This window comes from Xiphophorus maculatus, chromosome 9 (genome assembly GCF_002775205.1).
Source record: "Xiphophorus maculatus strain JP 163 A chromosome 9, X_maculatus-5.0-male, whole genome shotgun sequence".
Taxonomy (NCBI): domain Eukaryota; kingdom Metazoa; phylum Chordata; class Actinopteri; order Cyprinodontiformes; family Poeciliidae; genus Xiphophorus; species Xiphophorus maculatus.
The window spans coordinates 29,913,459-29,937,135 of NC_036451.1; the positions used below are offsets into that span (position 1 = coordinate 29,913,459).

The 23,677-nt window shown below is 41.2% G+C and overlaps 2 protein-coding genes across 2 annotated transcripts in view; one reads left to right on the forward strand and one right to left on the reverse strand.

The window, feature by feature from the left end:
* Positions 1 to 13,083, reverse strand: part of LOC102228223 (polypyrimidine tract-binding protein 1-like) — a 29,558-nt gene extending 16,475 nt beyond the window's left edge. The window contains exons 1-2 of the mRNA XM_023339471.1: positions 12,973 to 13,083; positions 3,462 to 3,495 (exon numbers count right to left, since the gene is read on the reverse strand). Coding sequence (XP_023195239.1) covers positions 3,462 to 3,495; positions 12,973 to 13,049 — 111 coding nt within the window. The 5' untranslated portion in view covers positions 13,050 to 13,083. The remainder of the gene's footprint in view (positions 1 to 3,461; positions 3,496 to 12,972) is intronic.
* Positions 13,084 to 13,424: 341 nt separating this feature from the next.
* On the forward strand, positions 13,425 to 23,216 carry LOC102237041 (SCL-interrupting locus protein homolog). The gene is made up of 13 exons (XM_023339823.1): positions 13,425 to 13,468; positions 14,249 to 14,530; positions 14,759 to 14,842; positions 14,924 to 15,010; positions 16,665 to 16,818; positions 16,885 to 16,988; positions 17,065 to 17,173; positions 17,601 to 18,401; positions 18,941 to 19,040; positions 19,110 to 19,287; positions 20,345 to 20,435; positions 21,230 to 21,528; positions 22,543 to 23,216. Exons 1-13 carry the CDS (start codon positions 13,425 to 13,427, stop codon positions 23,069 to 23,071), a joined length of 2,862 nt encoding a protein of 953 aa, XP_023195591.1. The 3' UTR covers positions 23,072 to 23,216.
* The last annotated feature ends 461 nt before the right edge of the window (positions 23,217 to 23,677 follow it).

Here is a 23,677-nt window from a genome sequence, read left to right on the forward strand (position 1 = left end):
CCCTTGTGTAGTAAGACATCCAACTTGTAAATAAACTTATAAATATAAGGTGATGCATCTTGAATCAGGTTAATCACCAGATTCACAGAAATCATCTAAAAAGAAACTAACTGAACCAGATGAGGAATTGCTGCATGCTTTCCCAAACACTCTCAGATGTTTTTATCCTAAATGTAGGCCTGTCTGAACACGACTCCACCCTGCTCACCTGCTGGCCCCTTCACCATTCATCAAACTAATCACCTGGAAAGAAATGTCGATTGGAACATTTTACCAGTTTTCTTCCCAACATCAGTTTATCTGGAATTATTCCCGACATTCACATTCACTGTTGGGAATCTGGGAATTCCTGAAACCTGCAGCTTTCCTAACTGTGGATTATCTGGGGGTAAGCACTCAGTCTGGCTTCAAGTTACTCGCCCGAGGTGAGAGGAGGAAACCGGAGAGGAACCGGAGCGCCCCCGCTCATCGCATCACTTCCTGCTCTCTGATCCCCTCAGATATTACCGTTTCTCCTGATCAACGCCGTTCAGGAATGAAAACGAGGCAGGACTGAACACATGCTAACAACATTGCTAAACAATAAGCGATCCGCAATCAACACGAAAACAGAAAACCAGCTTAAAAACTAAACGTCTCATAAAGAGTAAAAGAAAGTACGGCTCCATTTTTACTCAGCTGGGATAGTTTGGAAAAAACAATTGTTACAGCTGGATAATAAATCAATAATAAAATACATTGAGACAATATGTCAATATCAAAGGATAATATGTTTGATCCAGAACCGCACTGCATTCTGGGAGATGTATACAGAGGAAAGGATTTTAGCTGAGCAGAAGCTAACTAAGCTAAGTTGGTGGCTTCAACTCACTCACTCATTCTTTGGTTGCCTAGCAACAACCTGCTGAGTAACTTACGCAGCAGCAGTTTGTTTCTCCACCGTCCCTCATACCTGTTTATAAATAAAAAAACAGTGGAGTATAAATTGTACATGAAACAGGAAAGGTTTGGTAAACTAATTATCTATACGTATCAATATCGACTGATATGAAATGTTTATATCGTGATACATATTTCAACCATATTGTTCAGCCCTAAGATATATTAACTTTTATTTATTCTCTCCATTTAAGCATAAAAACTACAAATTTCCACCATTTTCAGTCTGTAAACACATCAAATATAACTTATAATAAATTTGACTTTTTGATTTAACGCCTTGAAATTGGGCCTCTGTCTCTTTAAGAAGCTCCTGCTCTTTCTGAAGCTCCGCCTCCAGAAAATCATCCCAACATGGCCCCTCTATTAACCCTTTAATGTTTTTACCAGTGTTGCTCTGAGCAGCAGCTCCTATAATGAGCTCATCAGATGTTTGCTAATTACTGCCAGCTAGTCCGAAGGAGCTGAGTGAGGGAGGAGCTGTGCCTCGAAGGCGGGGCTAGGTCCACCCAGGCGTTTTGCACAGCTCAATGGTTGCCATGGAGATTAAAGGATTTCTCAAACATGAAAAAATCAAAGGAAATAACATAATAACAGGATGGAAATTTCACATGATACTGCCTCTTTAATAAATGTGTTGTTGCGATTCCTCGGGGTTTTTAGCAGGAATGTGACGCCATTAAACATATCATTCAGTCCCGGTAATAATGCATCGCTGCATTTAACCACTGCAGCGCTGGACTTGTGGTGTTTTTATGCTTTTGGGACAGCTAAGCAGTATGAAGGTATGAGGTGACCTGCAGAAATCCTGACAGTAAATCCACAACTTCCTGCTCTCACCTTGAACAGAAACACTTTCATGTAGTTTCTGAGATGTACAACAGGCTGCAGAGCAATCAGTTTAAACAGCCACACCAAATACAGCAGAAACATATCGCTGGAGCGATCACAAACCTAAACATTTCCTCAGTTAAAAATAAAAAAGTCCCTTGGAGCGTGCTGTGGTGGCGCAGCGGGTTAGCACGCCCCACGTTTGGAGGCCTTAGTCCTCGACGCGGACGTTGCGGGTTCGACTCCCGGTCCCGACGACCTTTGCCGCATGTCTTCCCCCCTCTCCTCCCCCTCCTTCCTGTCTGCCTACTGTCGAAAAAAATACGAGCCACTAGCGCCGCAAGAACTCTTCGGAGAAAAAAAAATAAAAATAAAAAAGTGAAGACTCGTCTGTCTTCAGCAGATCGTCGGCTGTAAATGCTCCAACACGCTCTGGTATCTTCCAGTTTTACTGTCCAATTACTGCATTCCTTAGAGATGTGATAAATCGGCCTAACGCTGTTCACACGATGAGAAACAAACTCCAGTATGGCTGCTGGCGGCTCAACGTGACAAACAGCAAATTAAACGATAATTATCACAACAGATCTGTGGAATCCATAACTGCTACTGTTGAACATTTCTTACTGTGGCAACAGATAAGATATCAAATATGAACCTGATGAAGAGCTTTCTAAAATGAATATAAACCAAGTTTTTAACTTGGGGCTTAAACGATTAATCGTGATTAATTATCAATATTAAAGGAATTACTAACTTAAATCAAGCACCTCTGTCAGGGGTGTTAAAACTGTGGTCTGGGGGCCATTTGTGGCCTCTGAAATAATTTTGATTATTTCAAGCACAAGCAAAGCAAGGTAAAAATTTGGCCAACAAAACAGAAAATTACCAACAACCCTGAAATGTTTTTTAAAATCATCAGTTTTTCGGGTGTTTTTTAGGGGTTAGTGCGACCCATATTTGGAGGCCTTGGGTCCTCGACGCGGCCGTCGCGGGTTCGACTCCCGGACCCGACGATATTTGCCGCATGTCTTCCCCCCCCCTCCTTCCCCATTTCCTGTCAGCCTGCTGTCATATAAAGGACACTAGAGCCACAAAAGTCCCCCTGGAGGGGTAAAAAAAAAAAAGATCAGTTTTTCTTCTTTTACTTTTGTCTTGGATCTCTAAGGATTTATAGATTTAACAGGTAAAACAAAACCACAACATTTTGAAATGCAAAAATGAGCTTAAATTATATTTTTGGCCAATGAGTACCTTAAATTTGCCGGTTTTGGCCTCAGAGGAAAAAAGTTTGGACTACATCTTGATTAAAAAAAATATATACAGTAAATACTAAGTCTAGTAAGGCATTTGCACTAGAAACTAGACCAAAATACTTGGTAAGATTTTGAGTTTTTGCAGTGTAATCATTTATAGAGATCATGAGGATCAGATTTCTCCGTTTACAAACCAGAAAAATCAGGAAACAAGAAGGAATCTGGGTAAATTTTAGGAACTCAAATGTGTTGAACTGCGATTTCTAATCCATCATCATCGAGAACCGTTATTTACCAGATTTAGTTTGCAGTTAATAATCAATAAAAACCACAGAAAGCTTAAAGATGAATCCTCAAACTGGAATGTGAGCAAACAGAACAACAAACCAGCGGCGAGGACAGAAAGCAGGAGGAAGAACAAGCAGAGGTGCCTACCTTAGTACCAACTGTTATATCGTGGTGGACACTGCTGTGAAGAGAAGAAAGCATGTTAGAAGCAGCAGGGAGAAAAACTCAAAAACAGCAAAAAGAAAATAAACAAATAAAAGGGCAGAAAACGGTCGAGGTTAAAGAGACGGCGCGAGCGGAGAGGCAGGAGACGGAGAGGAGCCCAGCAGAGACGGCAGGGTGAGACCAAGCAGAGCCGCTGCACCACCACCACCAACAATTACTATTATTATTATCATGACTCACTAAATACTAAATTAGAACCGTTTCTACAGTTGGAACCAAATCCAAAACAAAAAACTGTGATTTCATTTTAAAATAATCATGTTTTAGACTGGAATTAAACAGCCAAAGTGTAACAATGTGGGTCAGAACTGAAGCCACTAAAGCTGCATTAGATCAAACTTTTCCACTGACTAGTGCAGTTAAAACAACTATCATATTTAAAGGGGCAATGTTATGTGTTTTACAGGCACATTGTTCCACTTTATAGCACAATCAAGTAATTATGTTAACATCAGTTGTTATAAAAATGCCAATTATGACTTAAAAGAAATTTACTTTGTAAGTTAACACTCTGGAAAATGCCCTCTCTTTTTAAAACTCAGAAACAACATGATGATGTGGGTAAAATGGTATTAAGTGTTCTTTAATTCACTTTTGTTGCCCTATTGTAATTTCACTGAGAAAATCACACTCTACGCTGATGATATTGTTTTGTGTTCCATAATACTTAGTTATGCGTTTCCCAGGCACATTGTGCCATTTTAAAGCATAATCAAGTAACTATATTAACTTCAGTTATGAAAATGCTTTATATATCAAATATGACTTTAGAAATTTGACTTCCTGATTTAACGCCTTGTAATCAGGCCTCTGTTTCTTTAAAATCTCCTGCTCTTTCTGAAGCTCCGCCTCCAGGAAGTCATCCCAACATGGCTCCTCTATTAACCCTTATATGTTTTTACCAGCGTTGCTCTGGGCAGCAGCTCCTACAATGAGCTCAGCAATTCCACCAGCTGTTCGTTAATTGCTGTTGGCTAGTCTGAAGGAGCTGAGTGTGGGAGGAGCTGTGCCTTGAAGGCGGGGCTACATCCACCAAGGCGTTTTAGAAACTGAGTGGTTGCCATGGAGATTAAGGATTTCCCAAACTTTGATAAAACACTACATTTGTGAAAAATTAGCATGATTTTGTATAAAAACACAAGGCTGACTAAAAGTAGCATTTTAAAAGTCTGAAAATTAAAGCACAGAGTTTGAATGATGGAGCCTGGACAGTTTGTTGATCCTCATTCTTACAGAAACATAAAAACAAACTCCTGCGTGTCGTCAGGCGATATTTGCAGCAGGAAATGATCTAATGCAAATAATGAACATGAGTTCGATCACAGCAGATGTTTTGTTCCTGTTAAATCTGCTTTGGTTAACAAACCGTTTTCTCCAAAAGTCAACCAAATACAGCCTGATGTCGATCAAAATGCTTTAAATGAACTTCTGAAGCAAACCGCAACAAGTTCAACAGCTTTTAGGAGCATGGTTCTGTTTGTTTTACTCCTACTGGTTCAGGAAAATGTGTCAAAACTTTTAACTGAAAAGATGAAACAAAATTATCGCCAAAATCCTGAAGTAAACCTACAGCAGACAAAGAGGTGTCACTATGCTACAATAAATACAAAACAAGCTTTCTGTGGACACAGAGGAAAATAAAAAAGTTTTAAAAATAAATTGTTCGAACATTTGAGTTTCAGGATGTGTGAAAAAGCTTCAGCAATTCTCATAAAGTAAATCTTTGCAAAAGAAATGAAAGAAGACAATGATTCACACGGAAAAGACACAGTGGCTCTGAGAAGTCTGAAAAATCGACATAATTCTGAGATGCTAAAAGAATTAGACTATAATAAATCCACTTGGTTCAACTGAAGCTAAATACAATAAAAAATATGCAAGATGCACCAGAATTAATATTGTATCAGCTGATTTTTGTCATTTTGAACCAGTCTGTGAAACTGGGCCGATATTAGCAACCAATGTTTATTTCCACCTTGTTGAGATTTTATGTCAAAAAAATTGGTATTGGATAAAAACTGGCAGGTCAGACTCCTTAAGGATTGGTAATCGCCCAGAAACTGCAATCAATGCAGTCCTAGTTCAGACTGGTGTGAAAAAGTCGAATTTGGGTTGAATGATGTCAAACATATGAAAAAAAGTTGTTCTTTACTACCAAGTGTGCGCATTAATAACATTTTAGGGTTATTTGTAACTTGGAAGCACAATAAAAGAAAAGTAGACTTGAGTTGCCTTGGCAAAAACAAAATCTTCTTCTGCATTATAAAATATAAAACTTATTCACCCATTTCTATCAATTGGATTTATTTGCTGATTAAATAATTTTTAATCAAATAAAAACACCCGTTGACAATCGAGAAGAGTGTCATAAGCAAGCAAAGTCGTAAAAAACAAAGAACAGTTCTTACTAACTAAAACTGGCTTAGAGTCGTTCAAAAGAATCGTTTTGCTCTTGAACGACATAAATAATCTCAGAAGGTTTGATTAGTTTCCTCCGATCATATAAATATCGTATCCGCTCCCGAAGCGTGAAATGAGTCTCAAAAATACTCGTGCACTCGTAACCAGATCTGTGCGTAAATGCAGTTTTGTGTGTGTGTACCAGGTGACTTGTGCGTACTTTTTCAACATTTGTAGTTGCAGGAAAAGGTTTATTTTATTTTTAAGGCTTACAAATCCAGTATTACACACGCACAGATACTTTTACACACCCACAGATATTTTGAGACCATTTTCACTCCATAATTATTATTTTTAAATACAATCCTTTGGTAAGCTAGCTGTAGCTTCACACTTTGAGCTGATGTCACGGAAAATAAACAAACATCTACATGCAGTATCCAGCTTTCCACCAGGGGGCGCCCGCTGGAAACCAGTGGCTTTAATTGACCAACATATTTGATGTGTATTGATAATTTTTGACAAAATGTAAAGTTTGTTCTCAAATTACTGACTGTACTTAGTTTTTATGACATTTTGTTTTTGTGTTTTTATGATGTAAAGCACTTTGAACTGCCTTGTTGCAGAAATGTGCTGAACAAATAACCTTGACTGATTGATACATTTTCCACACATGAAGTTTTTGGGTTTAATCTTCCACTTCTGAACAGCGACCTCCAGGTTTTAGGTCAAAGGTCACTGACATTTACGTCGTAACGTCATCCATCTTGAACGTAACCTCAGCTGCTTTTATATGGTGACAATATTAGGAAGTAAAAACATCCAGGTTGCTACAAAAACATCTTTTTTTTTTTTACATTTACTCTCCAAAACAGATAACATGTGGAGAATTTGGAAAACGATTTTAAACGTCACAAACACATCACCAGAGGTGTGTGATCTTTTCAGAGCTACATAGGATGAGTCAGAAACCGGCTGGTCGGGCTGAAGACCCCGCAGGGCCTGATGACTCCTGACGAAGAATATTCTCCAGCTACAGAAGAGTCGCCTGATGGGACCTTGGGGGGTTTATGGGTTCGTTCACAGGCTGGTGATACGGCAAAACATCAAGAGGAGCTAAAACTAAATGCTCAGAGGGTTTAAACTAAGGAGAATAAAAAGTTCTTAAAAAGAAATGGCATCGATGCCTTAAAACTCCTGTGATTTGACCCGAAAGTATGCAACGCACCGCATGTGAAGGTGTGCAAAAACACCCTGGGGAAGTTCAGCTCTGTTCTAGTAATGATTTCATTTAAAATCTGATTATATTTCTCAAACTACTTTAAAAAGTTTTTAGAACTAAAATTAAACTCCTTCAAATCTCAACTCACAATTTGCTAAATGTTTCCTCACGTGTAAATATTGTTCAAAATTGAGTTTTTAATACAAAAAGAAATTAGGAAAAAAGGTCAAACAAATTTTCCTTTGGGTTAATAAGGTAGCTTTGATTTTGATCAAGGCATTCTTAGAGTTATTCTACACATGTTTCTGTCGCTTAAACAAAACATTTATCAAGTTAAACACGTTAACAAAAGGAAAAAAATTAAAACTACAAAAAAGTAAAGAAACAATCAATAAAATCCACCAATCAATGTAGTTTCAGTAATAGAAGTTACTTCCGTTCACAACTTGGGCTCATAAGCAGAACTCCATGTAAAGTTCCAATCATTTAAATTTCTTCTCAATCTTTAAAAGCACAAAAGACACTTAAACAACTGTTTAGCAGCTAAAAATGTATTTTAGCAATAATTCGCTAATTCGGCTCAGAATTATGTCCCGTAAGTTACTTTTTATTTGTTTTTTCACTTCCTCAAAGTGATAAAACAGTAGCAGTGGGCGTGAGACGCATCGTTACCGTAGAGATGAGAGCTGGAAGTTTGAGACTCCTCCAGCAAATTACTTATAAACCAGACATAACCTAGACAAAAGCGGCTATGAAGCTTCTTTCTCCGGGTAAAATATGTGACAGTGTACTGCCGGGTAGTGTTAGGGGACTTGTTCCCGCAGATAATGGCCCGTTGAGAGGCTAGCACTGCGGCTAACTCTGCTAACGTAGCTTCGTTTCCTGTTTTTTGACAAACACACACTTCTCCGACAGCTTCTTTTCACAACAACAGAACCCGATACTCTGCAGAAAACTACACCACCTTTCAACACGTTTGTGTGTCTGGTCTCAAATGGAAGTAAACAGTCAGAAACTACATGTAAGAGGAGCAGTGAAGTCGATGGGATAACTCACCCGTCCATTGCACAACACGGAACTACGGAGCAACAGGTTCCAGCCAGCGGCCAGCAGGATTCCCCCATCCACAAACTAGTATCGACCAACAAAATGGCTGGAGGCGGACCTGTGATTGGACAGATTTACTAAATATGTGGGCGTTGCTTCTTAGACTCGAGAGGGGATTGGCTAACGCGCAACAACAAAGAGGATATGTTCCAAAGAGCAGAGATCGTCTATCGTCTAAGAAGATGTAAGCCTCTGAAGGGCCTGCTTTGCTAGTGGGCGTTGTCCCGGAAAAAAAAAAAAACAAATGCAAACCTGCGACCCCCAAATATATGGAAGCCCGTTATTGCCACTTTGTAAAAACCACACAAATATAAATTTAAGTACTGTAAAAATTAGATTAAAACTACTAGATTAAAAAATCAACAAAAGTTTCTGTAACATTACAAGATAGTACTATTTGGTTATGAATTTGAAACCCGGAGCTTTGTGGTGGTTATTATAAGTTTAAGAAAAATAATAAATATGTTTTGTAATTATGAGATTTTGGTCATAATGCTGAGGTTTATAGTCACAAGCTTATTGTTTTGAGGTTAATCATAAAATAAGAAGTTCAACATTATGAGCTTTAAAGTCTTAATGAAACTTAAAAACCAAAATTAAGAGCTTCAAAGTCATAAATATTAGAGTCAAGTTGTAATAAAGAAGAAAGTTGTAATTTGAGTCTAATATCATAAATAAATGTGAGTCCTGGGACATCCGTTGGGGGTTCTGTTCTGTTATTATTATCTGCTTGTTTCTTGTCTTAATTAAGGGCAATAGTGTGCCAAAATTTTTTAATGCCAAAATAAAAGATATAAAGTTGTAAATTGAAGTTTTAAAGTTATACTCAGTAGACTGAAAGCTGTATTTAGATATAGTAAAAAACATTCGATTGAGACTCATTATTTAGACATTTTAAATTGTACATTTAGCCATAGGCATTAGACAGGTTTTCTAATTGTTCCTTCTAAGTGAAATATTAGTGAATTAGACATTTTTGTTTACACACAAAAAATTTGGGTGAAAAAGAAAATTGAAACTTGTTTGCATTGTCTCTTTAGCTACTGACAGAAAGTAAATGAAGTGCTATTTATTCAAATTTCTCTAAATGCATAAAATAATCAGCACTATTAGAACGATTCCAAAGAAAAACGAGCTCATAATAGTAGAAATGAACAGAAACTGGAGGTACTAGGGAAAAAAGTAAGAGTGGGAGGTCTGACAAACAACAGGAAAAAAATTATTGTTTTACAGAAACAGATCTGACACAAAACCTGTCATCATACATTTGATCTTCCTGTTTGTGTACAGTCATCAAAAAGTCATATATAAGGAACTGAGACTAAGAAAGGACAGAAGTTGCTCTTGTGAGAATTTCTATCAGCATTTTTACCAAATCTATTCCATACTGCCTGAACTATGTACAAAGAAAAGTGACATTTCAATGTATATTGACAATTTTAGCATAATAAACATCTCAAACAATCTATAAGTCTGCAGAAAATATCTGGATAAAAAGGTATAGTCACTTATTGACTATTGAAGTGTTGAAAAACATTTTTCAACTTGGTGCATTGATAATGTAAGAGAAGCAAAGATCCTAAATAGGCAGAATGTTAGAGAACTAAAACTACAAAATGACAGAGGTTCTGATCCATTCAAAGGTATTACCATAGCAGTAGCTGGTTCTTTCTCTGTGCTGCAGCCGAGTCATGTAACACGCTAATAAATAATTCCTCTCTGCATCGCTTTTCAGGAAATGAGTCTATGTGATGGTAAATGATCCAGCAGTACACAAATAATTCAGAGGGTGCATACACAAGATGCATTTTATAATGCCTGTATCCATGGAAACACATTTAAAAATAAAAGCTGTCACATGACATGTCATTGTTGCAAGATTAAAAGTCACAATCAAAAGTTATATTGAGGAGATTCAAAGTCACAACTAAAAGATTTAAACTCATTTGTTTGGACATCATAAATGTAAAGTGATGATGACATGAAAGATAACAATGAGTTTAGAAGTCACTATTGTGAGCAAATATGTAACTATGAAATGCAAAAATAACAATTAACTAAATCCTAATATAATTCTAATTTAAAATAAGAGGTAATTGTGAAATCAAAGTTCTTGTTAATGAATGCCAAAAAGTAGTACAATTTGGATTAAGCCATATTTGGCGTTTCTAAAGTTGATAGAACAGAAAAATGTAAATTATTAGGTTTTAATGAGTCATAAACATAAAACAACTCTAAATCATCAAAAATTCATAGTGCCAAAAAGAAAAGAAAAATTGCAATCATTTTATGAAAATAAAAGAAAATTGTCATTGTGAAGTGAAATTACATTATGTGTAGATTTATTTATTTGTATGTTTATTTTTAGATACCAATTTTAAAAAGTAATCTCAGCATTATTTCATTATTTCAAAACCTTTATTTTTAAAAATTTATTTTTATGAAAAAAATTGAAATGTGAAATACTGCTAAAAAAATAATATTTATGAGACTAACTAACTAACTAAATGGAGTATAAACAGTCACAATATTAGTTTGCAAGTCATAATTATAAAAAGCTAAAAGTAAAGTGATTAAAAGTATTATTTAACAGATAATGTATTACTTATTGGATTGGAATTTGCACTTTGAAATACTTTATACATCATAAGTATGATTTTTGTTTACATTTATTTATTTATGGACCTTCTTGCCCAGCGGTGCTCAGTCCGGTCCTCTACAGTTCCCAGCCTCCCTGCTTCAACACACCTGGATCAACTGAATGGCTCGTTACCAGGCCTGTTCGGAGCTGATCCGGTCTGTTGCAGGAAGGATCCACCTTACAGCTGCAGGATGCAGGACATCAGCGCCCCTGTTCTTGCCGCTTATAAAGCCGTCGACGACCATCATGTTGTCATGGCAACATGCTGTTAGGGGTCTGAAAACCATATTTTTCCGTCAGCCTGCAGAAGGCAGTGTCGAGTAACAGTTTGCCCCATTCGAGGACGACAACTGCTGACGCGAAACAAAGCGGAAGATCATTGGTCAGACTGAATGTGAGGCCATTTCTTATTGGTCCATTCCTTCACCCCGCCAGCACGACATAGAATCAGCGCCATAATTAAACGGCGTTTGTCTTTAGATGTCAGTGGATTTTTGTTTTTATTTTTTTTAAAACAAGTTCTAACAGACAAAGATGAAAATAGTTTTTGAGGAAAACGTCTCCTACGTCCATTAGTCATCTAAAGGAGTGGCGCTTTGCCCGGTACGTGGAGCTAAGACGGAGCCGATGCGGCCGGAGCGGGAGGTTAGCAGCGGGCGTTAGCTGCGGGGACCCCGGTGTTACCGTCCTTCATCCACCGCCCACTGCTTCACTTCACCGGCCTCAGCAAGTATGAGCTACCCGGTGAACCTGCAGGCCCTGCCCGGGGAAGTTCTTCAGGAGGTTTTCACTCCAGAAAACATGAGAAGAAGGCGAGTTTGTTGTGATGATGTTTAACTGTTAAGGTGATTTAACTGTTATGGTTTCCACAAGCAGCCGAGCAGCGCTGAGGTTTAATGGCGTCACTGTTTACAAATACTTCATCCTAAACAAGATGTCAGCGTTTGGACCATTTCCGCCACTTCTGTTCTTTATTGTTATAACCAGGTTAATATAAAATATTTAGCATACGAGTGTGTTAGCATGAGAGTTAGCAACCAAATCCAGGAGATTAAAGGTTCTGAAAACTTTTAAGCTTTAGCCCTTATGAACATTAATTTGTTGCCAAGAGCTGGATGCATTTAAAATTTAAACTCGTTAAAAGGCGCTGCATTTGAGGAACACAAGCTAAATGACGTGAGTAAAAAATATGAGGACAGTAATAGTTTAGAAATAAAACTGTCTTAATTATGAGACATGAACTCATAAGTTTTTGGTTATATTTAAATTTTTACTTTAATCTCGAAATTGTGACGTTTTAAATTCACATAATTCTGACTTTCCTTTCCAAGGAACTTAAAATTAAAATCTTTGAATTTATTATTGTTTGTCACCGTACACAATGAGATTAAATGTAAACTTAAAATTGTGATTAAGCTCATTTAGTTCTTGGTATTCTGACTTTAATTCAATAATTCAGATTTTTTTCCCCTCAGAATTCTGAAAAAAAAAAGAGTAAAAATTCTGATTCTAATTTTCTCGGAGGGAAGAATCGGAATTATGACTCAAAATTCATACTTTTTAAAGTATTGTAATTCTGACTTTATCTCTCAGAATTTTGAGAAGAGTCAGAAATGTAACTTTTTAATCTTATGATTGTAACTACAATCTCAGAAATATGACTTTTTTTCCCAGAAGTCTGACTTTTTCCTGTTTCCAACCAGCAGGCGCTCCGTTGGTTCCCTCACTCAGCTGGCGTTCCCTAAATCTCGCTTGGCTCTGTGGGACGGCAGCGCTGCGGGACAGAAGCTCCGCCTCCAGCTCTGCTCACACAGGTAAACGTTAACCTGTTGCTAAGTCTTCGCTAGCTCAGATTTGATTGGAGTTTAATTATGGAGGCTCGTTTTAAAATCAACTAAATAAACAATCTGACTGCAATTATCTGCTTATAGCTGTTTATTTCAGGTTAAAACATTTCACCCAATCTTATTTATAATAAGAATGGTGGTTTGGTTCTGGTTAGTGGTGCAGTGATTGAATCGGGTCGTTGCCTCTCAACAAAATTGAGATCTCTGACCTCTGACCTTTGCCTCCTTTCAGGAAACCTCGGCTTGTCCTCCTGGAGAAAGCTCTGCGCCTGGCGCAGCGCCACGCCCGCCATAGCAACAAGCCCCGCCTCCACTGTTTCCTCCTGGGGTCGCTCTCTGTGAACGAAGGTGAGAGTCAGTTCCCATCCTGATCGATCGGTGCGCTATTGATCGATTGGTGCGCTAATGACCCTCTAGCGATCCACAAAAAAATAGCTATTGGGTGGCTAACGAGCCTCTAGCAGTCCATTATCAACCTGCTAATGATTAGCTAACGATCTGCTCCATGTCATGACCTCTGCTGTGACCCCCAGATGAGGATGGGGTCACCGTGACCTTGGACCGCTTCGATCCAGGTCGGGACCAGGCCGGAACCGCAGCGCCGTCTGCTCTGCTTCCTGGAGACGTTCTGGTCCCCTGCGTGGTCGTCCAGTCCGAGACGCCGCATGATGCCGTTGTCCAATCAGAGGCTGAGCTTCACCACTGCTTCAAGGTGATTGGTTGATTTCCAGGGTTTGTACAGGTGCTGGAATTTCATTTTGGTGTTTTCAAGGTTTGGAAAGTTCTTGAATTCTGCATAAAGTCCTCCAAATGTGCTTCAAACTGCAAAGTTTATAATAAAGTGCAATCTAACGTTGGATTAAAGGACAAAATCTGGAAAACTTGGCAAACCAGGTTTTTAAAGATGATAAAAATGTATTTTTTAAATCACTGTCTGAAGGTAAATCAGACTAAACTTCTCTTGTTTTAGGTCAGTTAAAATTAGTCAGTTAGTTTTTTATATTTGCTAAACGGCAGAAAACTTTGTGAAAAATAATTTCAGACTTTTTTTTTGTAATTTTCTTTGCATATTTGTGTTTAAGCATTTAACTTGAGCTGAAAAGTTGTTTACAAATCTTAACGAGATTGTTTTTATGTAATGAATATTTATTATTCCTAATGGCTCAGTGACTTATTGATTGTCGTTTACTTTATATGTTGAAGTTATTATTGTTGTAATGTTTTTGGTAGTGGTGGAGCTGTGTGAGTGTTGGACATTTCAAAACATACATTTTTGTCATATTCTAGGTTTTAGAATGTAGAATCAAAAAGTATTAATAACAGTAATAAATGACATCATATGACAGTGAATTAAAATGTGTCATTTAGTTAATTTGTATTGTTTTTATCTCTAAAGTTTGGAAAGTTTTCACATTTACCTGGAAAGTTCTTGAATTTTTCTGTGTTTAAACCGTTTTTTATTCTATTTATTTTTTGAAGCTTTATCCTCCAGATGTTGGATGTTGAGCCGATGGTTTCTGTTGTTTCAGGCTCTGCAGCAGTTGGTGAGCAGCAGACAGACTCTGGATCTGTCCCAGCTGCTGAAGGTCAAAGTTCACGTTGTCTGCCGGCAGCAGGCCGACGCCGCCACGTTCAGCCTCAGCTGGTCGGCCGTCTGTCCTGCCGTCCCGCTGGACGTCCAGCCGGTCCGCGCCGTCCCCATCATCCCCACCGCCCTGCTGAGGGCGCTGACGGGCATCGGCCGACCAGCGCCCCCCGCTGGCCGGCAGAGAGGGTGAGAGACAGCTTTACTCTGACCTACGGCTGGGAAATTAATCAGTTTGATCAATCACAAAAATTTGGGTTTTGAAGCATTTAACTTTTGGAAAATTCAATTTATTTTTAATTTTTTTTACCAGTGAACGTTTTGGGTTTCCATTGTTCCCAGTAAACTTGTTTGTATTTTGAAACTGCCATCTTCTGATGGCGTCACTTCCTGCTGGTGTGTTTGTGTTGCTGGCAGGTTTTTGACCATGGATCAGAGCAGAAAGCTGGTTCTGCTGCTGGAGTCGGACCCCAAAGCCTCCAGCCTGCCGCTCGTCGGCCTGTAGGTTCACAAACGTTTTCAAATCCACAGAAACGGACGATGAAAAGCCGCTTACTGACGTTTCCGTCTTTCTTCCATCAGCTGGCTGAGCGGCGTCACACACGCCTACAACCCTCAGGTTTGGGCCTGGAGCCTCAGGTTCATGTTCGGCTCCGCCCTGCAGGACAGGTGAGGCTTCTGGTTCTGGTTCTGGTTCTGGTTCTGGTTGTGGAAGGTGAGACAAAAAAATCAATCCACAAAAGAATCCTGATTCGTTTTTACTACAATTCAGAGCCAAACGGAAGGACAATGAATCAATAACTGAATATCAATAGATAATAGAGTTGATGGAATATTCACTGAACTCTGAGCCAGAACCCCGTGGCATTCTGGGAGATGTAGGCAGAGGAAACCTCTCAAGGCTAGCTTAGCTAAGTTGGTGGAATCAACTCACTCGCTCTCTGGTTGCCTAGCAACAGCCTGCTGGGTAAGAAGCAGCTCCCCCCAACTTTGGTTACCTAGCAACGGGCTGCTAAGTAATGGACCTTACCAAGCTCCGCCCACAACCGACCCATGTGACCGCAAGTCTCACAAACAAAGCCTCGTTGTTTCTATGTAAACATGACTGGATCAGTGAATCATTTCTACCAGATTTTCACAATATATCAGCTGCTAAATGAACAGAGGAACTAACAAGTTCATGTTATCATCTGGGAGGAGGTTACTGGTTTCTCAGTCATAAGCTGGTTGCAAACCTGAGGCCAGCAGGTGTCAGTCAGTTATGGTAGATCTGAACTTTGACCTCAATATGAGAAGCTACAGACTGATAGGAGGAGCCAAAGAGCTCTGTAAAGGTAAAGGCAAATCTTCTGAAGTTGGGATATAATTAATTTAATTTCACATAATTACCGCGGTAGAAGCCATTTGTTTGTTAAAATTTTATGAAATATATTTGTTCTATTTGATGTTTGTTGTGAATGACGTAAACTCACAAACTAACGAGGTAATTAGTCCAACGGTTAGAAACTACAGCGGCTGTAATGAGCCACAGCAAAGGGAAACAAAGGTAAAATAACCTGAACAGGTGATCAACTCAAAACCACTCCTACCTTTTTACTCTCTCTCTCTCTGTAGTTTAAGCACACCTGTTACCGTGGCAACCGCCTGCGCCCCGCAAGACGAGCAAAGATTAGTTAAAAACATAACATTCAGTCCGTTATGATATCAAGTTTCCAGGCTTGATATTTATTTATCGATTATTAATCAGCGCTTCCCTGAACACAGCGATGGTTGACTGACTAGCTGTACTTGGTGCTAACGTGGCTAACACGAGTAACAGTTTAGTCCAAAGCCTTTTCTGCTAAAATAAAATCTTTAGTGTATGTCAGATACAGACACATTGCATATTGATCTGTTTAGCTAACGTCAGACTGTGTAGCAGACAGGCTTCAAGGTGTAGAAGTTGTATCAGTTCTGCTATTATGCTGTACTTAGCTAACGGGAAGCTAAGTGTGTTTGTGAGACGGCCACGTAGAATGGGCATCAGCCAATGAAACGTGGCTCCTCTGGTAAGGTCCATGGCCAGCAGCAGTTTAAAGTTTCCATTAACTGATGTTGACAGCCCTAATAATTACAAAATCAGGTCAGCCCTAATATTGCATGCAATCAATCTGAAATTTAAATGCGATAATATTACATAACTCAGAAACTAAAATAAAATAAAATCTATCTCTATTTTCAGCTGTTCCTGAATGGACAGTTGTTGTTTGTGCCTGAAGACAATTTGATGTGTTAAAAGTTTCCGGGCCGTAGTTCTGATGATCCCGTCTCCGCTGCGTTTCAGGGTTCTGTCTGAGCTCGGCTGCTTCCTCCTGGTCGTGTTTGGCTCCACCCACAGAACCCCTCAGTTCTTCCAGTGCCGAGATTCCCGACCGGGACCGGGAGCCCAGCTGGACTTCCAGCTGCTGACGGCCTCCCAGGCCGCCACGCTCTACCAGGTAACCACCGGCTCTGGTTTCTGGACCTGCCGGGTTGAGGTGCTGGGTAACAATGTGTCCGGTCAGCAGGTGGCGCCAGTGGACGGCGGAGCGCTGCGGTGCGAGTTGGTCCCAGAGGATCCCAGCAGGCAGGGCGAAGCGTTCAGAACGGCTCACGCCGCCTTCAGCAGGTCAGAACTTGCCCAGTTCTTTTAATTGGACCAGGAAGAAGACAAGTGTGGCGCTGATGTTCAGTTCTGTTGCCAGGGCGACGCCTCCAGCTGCCGGTCCGTCCGTCAGCGATCAGGACTCTGGAGTGGAGGATGAGGACTTTTCTCCCCGACCGTCTCCGAGCCCCCACCCTCCAGCAGCTCAGGTGATTCACCCCTCTGACCTGAAGCCACTAAATATCCATCCCCTGTATTTCATTACAAAGAAAATTTAATATTATTTTTATTGTGATTAAATAAAACTCCCTTCACCCAACTGGATAGACCCAGCCATTAGAGCTGCAGACCATTATAACCAAGACGATGCACCAAAGTCTGCAGAGGCTCCTCAGGTTTATTTTATAACAAATAAATGAAGAACATTTAAAGGGGCCAATATGCAAATTTCACGTTTTGTTTGTCTTTGTTTTTCTATTTGAGTTTGTAGTGCTTCTAAAAAAATTACCATTTCTTAAAAAAAATACACATAATTTGATGTTTTTTGGTGTCAAGAAATTGAGCTGGAAGGTTGTTTGTGTTGCTAGGCAACACTCTCACTTCCTGTAACAACTCCGCCATCCGTTTCGGTTCCAGGCTCGCCGCGTCCAGCCGTCCGTTCCTGAACTCTCCCTGCTGATCGACGGCAGCTTCTCCTCCAATCACAGCGGGGGGCAGCACTCTGGCCCCGCCCACAGGCTGCCTCCAGCCAACAGGAAGCCGGCTTCCCCCACCGCCTCTTCATCAGCGGCACAGCCTCCTCCTCTTCCTCACCTCCACAGCACACCGAACTCCAACCTGCAGCAGCCCTGCGCCTGCTGCTCCGCCCACAACTGCACCTCCATCTTCCCCTCGCCAGTGCTCCTCCCTGCTGCCGTTGCTCCTCACATCCAGCAATCTGCTCCTCTTCGTCCCTCTTCCTTTCCGAAAGCATCTTCGCCCCTCGCCTCCTCTCAGCACTACACCCCCAAACATCCATCCACTCCTCCTCTTCCTCCTGTCTGCTCCTATAAACAGACTCCTCCTCCTCTTCTTCCTCCCTGCAGCCATCCGTCCACTGCTCCTCTTCCTCCTTCTCTTCTTCCTCCCTGCAGTCATCCGTCCACTCCTCCTCTTCCTCCTCCTCCTCTTCCTCCCTGCAGTCATCCGTCCACTCCTCCTCTTCCTCCTTCTCTTCTTCCTCCCTGCAGCCATCCGTCCACTCCTCCTCTTCCTCCTCCTCCTCTTCCTCCCTGCCCCCACGCTCCTCCTGCCCCCCTGTGGCACGCAGACCCCCCCTCCCTCGCTCGCCCCCCCTGTGGGAATCCCTGCTGTGAGAAAGTGGGCGGAGTCCTGACCTCTGACACCTACCAGCTGCTGCTGCATCAGGACCAGCAGCTGCGCCTCCTGCAGGCTCAGGTAAGAACTGCAGCTGGGCTCTCATCTCCTTGGCCGCGGCAGCATCATGCTGAGGGTCTGGAGAGGAGGAAGCCATCTTTAAAAACTCAACAGCTTGATGGGTTTCCCAACAGAACACAGATCCAAAGCATCCAGAATATTCCCAGTTTGATATTTTGGTGTAGGAGTTCTTATAAAATTACTATTTTAATGCAACGACTTTCTCATGACATTACAACTTTATTCTGATGTTATTATGACGTTATTTTGATATTACGACTTTATTCTCACAGTATTTAACTTTTTCTAGAAGTAATCTTACTTTGCTAGTAAGATTAAATCTTTATGTTACTGTTGTACCACTTTATTCTCTCTATATTATTGTGAGTCTTTACATTTTTCTTCTTTATTGTATAAAAACAGCTTTGCTCTGTTCTCCGGCTCAGGTTGAAGCTAGTAGAGATGAAATGCTCTGTTGTCATGGCGACGGGTTGTAATGCAGCAGAATCGGATCAGAACATGCAGTGTCGGGTCCCAGATGTTCCGGTTGTCTCCTGCAGGTCCAGATGCTGCTGGAGGCCCAGGGGAAGCTGCAGACCTCCGACCCGCAGGTCCAAACGGCGCCGCCCAGGAGCACCGCCAGCGTCGCCGTGGGAACGGGTGAGCCTGCCTCCTCCAGCAGCTCTGACCTCCGTGTGTTTCCTCCTCTAAAGTCGCTGCTGTTTGCAGGCGCCAGTCTGTTCTGGGGTCAAAGTCCCGACCGGCTGCTCCTGCAGGAGGAACCAGAACTCAAACCCGACCCCAGAACCCCGCCCTCATTCTCCTCCAGCGCCTCCGCCTCGTCACATGACCTGTCGCTGCACAAGCCAGAGGAAGGAGCGAGCTGCTCCCCATCCGACCCCCACAGGTAGACGGCAGGATCCCACTGGTTCATCCCACTGGGATGAACTGGGATCAGGTGGCTTTATACTGGGCAGACGACCAGAATAGTCCAGTTAAGTCTCTGCTCTTAAAGCTGCAGTACGTAACTTTTATAGAGATAATCTGTGAAAAAAATCTAGCTCCTCTGTCTTCTCCCAGTGCTAACTAGAAACAACCAATCAGAGCCAGGAGGCGGGGCTTAGTGCTGTCAATCACCCTCTGCACAGCCTGTCATGAATGCTCAGGCTAAGTAGCATAGCCACCAATAATGGCAGATAAACGATGAGTAGTTTCTCCGCCATTTAGCAGTTCGTGCATGAGATTGATTGGCAGCGCTAAGACCCTCCTCCTGGCGTTGATTGTTGTTTTTGGTGTATTTCTTCAGACAGCAACAACAGTTCAGGGAGGAGGATAATAACAAACTGTCACCACATGGAGACAGTTTTAATAAACACATAAAGTTACAAACTGCAGCTTTAAGAGGTGAAGCTTTCAGTCATTCAGGAAGTTTGTTTCTGATTGGAAACGATACGAAAGTCAAAGGATAGGATGGCCTTTAAGGAAAAAAAACATTAAATATAATTTCTGATTTGCAGTTTTGGTGATTCATCACCATAAACCGGATGTTTATGATAAGCCTGGTAGCAAAGGTATCAGTCAGGAGAAGGCTACAAACATTTCTACAATATGTATGAACAATGAATCAAAAGATTCTTCAGTAAAGTTTTGGTTGGGATCAGTGTGTCTGGGTTTAATAATCCTGTTATGGCCAATAACTGATATTTCCAATATTGGATATTTCTCCCAAACTTTTTGACATCATAAAAACTCAACCACACCGCCAACGCTGCATCTCTGCCTCCGTTAAACTACCCACAATCCTTCACTGCATCAATGCACAGGACCAAACAAACACCCTATGACCAGTCGCCTCCTGAAACACACGCTGCGGCAAGATGGCCGTAAATATCGGCCCGGTTTTACTGATCGGATCGGTGCCGATACTGCTGATCTGTAACCCGTGTTCTGTTGGTTCTGTCCAGCACCAGCGGCCTGCAGAGTCCGGTTCTGGGAGAGAGTGTCAGCATGTACGGACCTCCAGCAGAGCAGCAGAGCTTCTACCAGAACCTGATGGTAACACACTTTTCTGATCGGATCAGAACCAAAAAGACAGAAATCTGAGCTTTGCCACGCTGGGATTACCTCATCTGTTAGGGATTAGATTAACCAGCCGATACGAAACACAGAAAGGATTATTCTGGGATTTTTCATTAAATTTTTAAATATTTTAAGAGATTGTGTAAAAAAATAAAAATGTCACTTTTATGGTTTTGTTTACTAAAACTCTGATGGAGTGTTAGAGAAACAAAACAATAACGTTGAGAATAAAGTAGAAATATGAGAGGAGTTGTATTACCTGGATAACATGAGAGTCATGAAAGTTATAGAAAAGTCATAAGATTATCCAAAGTTATAATTGGAGAATAAAATCTTAATATTACCAGATTAAAATTACAACAGTTGCAACAATATTAGTATAAATTCCCAATAATACAAGAATAAAGTCACAATAACTCCAGTATAAAGTAAAAACTTACATTAAGATGAGAAAGTTGAGCATCTTGTGAAGCTGTGCTTTGTATCAGTTTTAATCTTTTTACTCATCAAATTATTATCAGCAGAACTTTGAGACGATTGAATCTGTTTAGAAGAACCGACCACAATCGGGTCACGTTAGAACCTCATAACCATCAAACCTTTTCCTCCTATTTATACTTTTTTATTCTCATAATTTCACAATAAATAAATGAATATGGCAGTCTGGCCGTATTTCTCCGTCCGGTTGAAACAGGTTGATGTTTTTGTTGGATCAGATGGTTCTGATGGGTTCCAGCGGACCGGTCCTGATCAACCTTCTTCCTCCTCAGACTCAGCTCAGCAGCCGCCTGCAGGAGTCGGACAGCAGACAGGAAGAGGAGGACGACTCCAACAGGAAGAGCCCGTCTGCGTCCCACCACTCCCAGTCCTCCCACCACTCCCAGTCCTCCCAGCTGTCCTCTTCCTCATCCGACAGGGAGCGGGACCAGAAAAAGAAGAAGAGGAGTCCGGACGGTGACGCTGTGACCCGAGCGACGCTGCGGCGGCTGCAGCAGCTCGGCGTCGCCGTGGATACGGAAAATCTGACAGAGTCGGACAAGAACCGAATCAGAGCGGTGGAGACGGCCAGGTACGGATCTCACCTGGATGGCTGCTGGTTTATAGAGGTTTATACGACGTCACTGCAGGAAGCCAGCAAAACTACACTGTTCTAACTATTTAAAGGGGCAGTGACACATAAAATCCACTTTTTATCTCTCCATTATGTTTTAATGTTTTTCCCTCATCAAAAACAATCCTGGAGGGTTAGTTTGATCCTTTCATGTTTGAGAAATCCTTCAATCTCCATGGCAACCATTCAGCTGTGCAAAACACCTTGGTGAACCTAGCCCCGCCTTCCAGGTGTAGCTCCTCCCCCACTCAGCCCCTGCAGACTAGCCAGCAGCAATTAGCAAACATCTGCTGAGCTCATAATAGGAGCTGCTGCTCAGAGCAACACTGGTAAAAACATTAAAGGGTTAATAGAGGAGCCATGTTGGGACGACTTCATGGAGGCAGAAGCTTCTTAAAGAGGCAGAAGCCCAATTTCAAGTCAAATTGGATATATGTAGCATTTTTATAACAACTGAAGGTAACATAGTTACTGGGTTGTGCTATTACAATAAGGCAGTAAAGATAAAGTATAAAATATTAAAGGAAAAATGTAATCATATATTTTAAAATCTTTCAGTTGAAAACTGAAAAAGTTTTGTATATCAAATGGATTATTGAAGAACAATTGATCATGAGTAGATAACAACTTTAACACCATTTAATCATCTTATTGTTCTGTAGTTTCTGACCACTTTGCTATAAAATGGCACTCAGTGCCTAGAGGTCACATGACTCCGCCCCTTTAAAACGTCCGGCCTCCTCCATCGGTCCGGAGCGCGTTTGGGTCGCTGATGATGTCACCTTAACTTATTTGATCACGCTGTGATCAACGGTCGTGGTTCGGTGACGACACGCTACCCTGTGTTAAAGCAACAAGATAAATGCTATCAGTAACCATGGCAACCAGTGACCGTTTAAAGTTGCTGTATTTACAAACAATCGATACTTTTAGGTGACAATTGACCTTTGACCCGTTGTTTCTCTCCGCCAGCACCTTGGCGACCATCAACCCAGCGGCGGTCGTCTCTAGGCTGACCGTCTCCGAGGCGACGGGCAGCGGTCTGTTCGCCGGCGGCAGCGTGGACCTGAGCCTGGAGGCCAACGCCATCGCCCTGCGCTACCTCAGCCAATCACAGCTCAGCAGGCTGTCCCTGGGAGGCCACGCCCCCTCCGGCTGCGGCGACTCCCTGCTGTCTCCTAGCAACATGTCCCTGGCTACCAGGAAGTACATGAGGCGCTACGGCCTGATCGAAGAGGAGGAGGATGAGGAGGAGGTCAGAGGTCAGGAGGCCCGACAGCCGCTGACTGATGCTCTGAACCTGCAGTCCCTCCCACAGAGTCAGCTGATCCGGGAGCTGCGGCCCAAAATGCAGCTGCTGGCCGGAACCAGAACCGGCGAGGAGAAAGAAAACCGAATGGTGCCGGTGGGCCGGACAGGTCCAAACGGGCCGCAGCCGGAGGGATCGGTCGGGAACATCCTGGACCTGAGCCGCCTGAGGCAGCTGCCCAAGCTGTTCTGACCCAACAGAACCAGAACCAAACCTGGACTTACTTTAATACATGTGAACTTTAGATGAAATCAGGTTCTGGTTCTCTTGGACCAGAACCCGGTCAGATCAGCTGATCGTATTTTTTTTGTTTTCTGGTTTTTATGTGAAACTTCTTCTGCACTTTTTTAATATTTATAATTTCACAATAAAATTTGCTTCAGATTTTAAATAAATTGTTTCTGGATGTTTAATTACAGAAAACAAAAAATACAATTTAACAGAAAACAATTTATCAATACAAACTATGGCATAAATTATTACAAGATAACTTTTCAGTCTTATAAACTGATAAATATCTATATTATATATTTAGCTCTGCTTTAAATATAATATTCACCCTGAATTAAATTATTTCTGTTTATTTTTCCTCCCTTGTTACAGCAGCAACTTTCATCTTTTTATCAAATGTTTACAGGAAAATAAACTTAAATATCAAATCCAGTTTTTAAATCCTTCCAAATAAGATTTATAAAGTTAACAAAATATTCTCAATATTTTAGTCTCAAAACACAGAAATTATAAAAAACATTTGGAACCAGCCATCAGAAATATACATTTTGATGATTTCTTTAAAAA